A 1,680-nucleotide genomic window follows, 5' to 3' on the forward strand; every position below is an offset into this window, starting at 1 on the left:
CCCCCCCACCACCCCGAGAGTTTATTTTAATACAATTTCTGACACGCAGCCTCAAAGGTAAAACATGAAGAGAAGCATCCCAAAGACAAAAGTCACTTTGTTCATCCTACATAGCAGAGTATCTTAACTGCAGAGATTCTAATGTGTCGGTCCTGGGTGGGTCCTAGGAGTCAGTATGTAAAAGCTCCCCAAGTGTTTCCAATGTGCAGGCTGAGTGGAGAAGTCCTGAGGTAAAAAATTGGAGAATGTTTTCAAAACCAAACTGTGCATCAGAATCACCCGGGACTGTGCCTCTTGAATTTTAATGTGCACACCAATCACCAGGCAATCACGGTTAAATGCAAGTTCCGATTCGGTAGGTCTGGGCTGGAGTCAAGGCTCTGGTATGACCTAGGCAATTCCTTTTCCTCTGTAGGTCTCATTTTCCTCATCAAGAAAAGGATGGAGTTCACCTCTTCGGCTCTTCCAGCTCTCATATTTGAGGAAACCCTCAGGGCAGTCCGGGGGAACCGAGGGCGGACTGAGCCTGAGAACTACAATCCCCACAATGCCCTGCGCGTCTCCGCCCTCAGTGCCGTGGTGGAGAAGGGTTGCTAGTGGAACGCTCCCCACAATCCTTCGCGGTGGCCCAAGATGGCCGCGCCCAGTGGCCCCCTGAGCTCTTTGGAGAGCAGCAGCAGCAGCAGCGATGAGGAGGAGCTGGCACGGTGCCGCGAGGCAGCGATGCCGGCCTGGGGCTTGGAGCATCGCTCGAGGGGGCCGGAGAAGCCAAGAGCCGGTAGGAGGCTATGTGCAGGGAGTCTGGCCGAAAGGCGTGGGATCTTCTCCTGGGGTCTGAGAGGATGGGTGGTGAGGAGGGGGTGACCGGCACGCGACTTCTTTCCCTGAGAAAGCTCCGGGGATTGCGCGGGACTCAGATTCAGAGAGCGGGCAGGTGCAACAGGGAGGGTACTTCCATTACCCCGGTCGGGGAAACTGAGGCACCTGAATGCCTCTTGACTCTGCTTCCTTCGGTCCTTCCTCACTGCCGCACGCTGGCAGCCCGCCACCTCTCCGAGATGGCTGGGACAGCCCCCCTTCCCGGATGCTGGCATCCAGCCTTTCCCCACCTCCAGCACCTTCTCAGATCCTGGGGCTGTCAGCGAGCTGGGTCCTCCACGTGTCTGACGGTGACAATCTAGTGCTACAGTAGTTTGGGCAGTACCTGTTACTTGGTCCTAACAAAATCACAGATTTCCATATCCCGTTACCGTCTGCATGTATATCAAAGTATCATTTTAGTCACGGTAAAATGTTGGGAAAAAATAATTGACACTCATCCCTGCTTTAAAAATACAGTCGTTTTGGGGGGCGCTCGGGTGGCTCGGTCCGTTGAGTATGGGACTTCCACTCAGGTCATGATCTCGAGTTCCTGAGTTCGAGCCCCGCATCGGGCTTGCTGCTGTCAGTGCAGAGCCCGCTTCGGATCCTCTGTCCCCCTCTCTCTCTGTCCCTCCCCTGCTTGTGCCCTCTCTCCCTCTCTCTCTCTCAAAAATCAATTAATTAATCCATTTAAAAAATTACAGCCATTTTTTGGGCCCACTAGTAGATCGTAATGCATTCATAAAGATTTAATGCATTAATAAAGAAGCACATATATTATTAATGTGCCAAATTTAGGTTTGTTTTTAACTATTTTTT

At 52.4% G+C, this 1,680-nt stretch overlaps 1 protein-coding gene across 2 annotated transcripts in view; it reads left to right on the forward strand.

Moving 5' to 3' along the window:
* Window positions 1-604: 604 nt before the first annotated feature.
* CUNH12orf43 (chromosome unknown C12orf43 homolog) overlaps window positions 605-1,680 on the forward strand; it is a 13,020-nt gene continuing 11,944 nt past the window's right edge. Inside the window, exon 1 of one of the 2 annotated variants that reach the window (XM_040443681.1) lies at window positions 605-778. In XM_040443681.1, the coding sequence (XP_040299615.1) occupies window positions 634-778 (145 nt within the window). In that variant the 5' untranslated portion in view covers window positions 605-633. The remainder of the gene's footprint in view (window positions 779-1,680) is intronic. The other variant, XM_040443678.1, reaches the window with a different exon arrangement.

This window comes from Herpailurus yagouaroundi, unplaced genomic scaffold (assembly GCF_014898765.1).
Source record: "Herpailurus yagouaroundi ecotype Mexico unplaced genomic scaffold, PumYag 191, whole genome shotgun sequence".
Taxonomy (NCBI): Eukaryota; Metazoa; Chordata; class Mammalia; order Carnivora; family Felidae; genus Herpailurus; species Herpailurus yagouaroundi.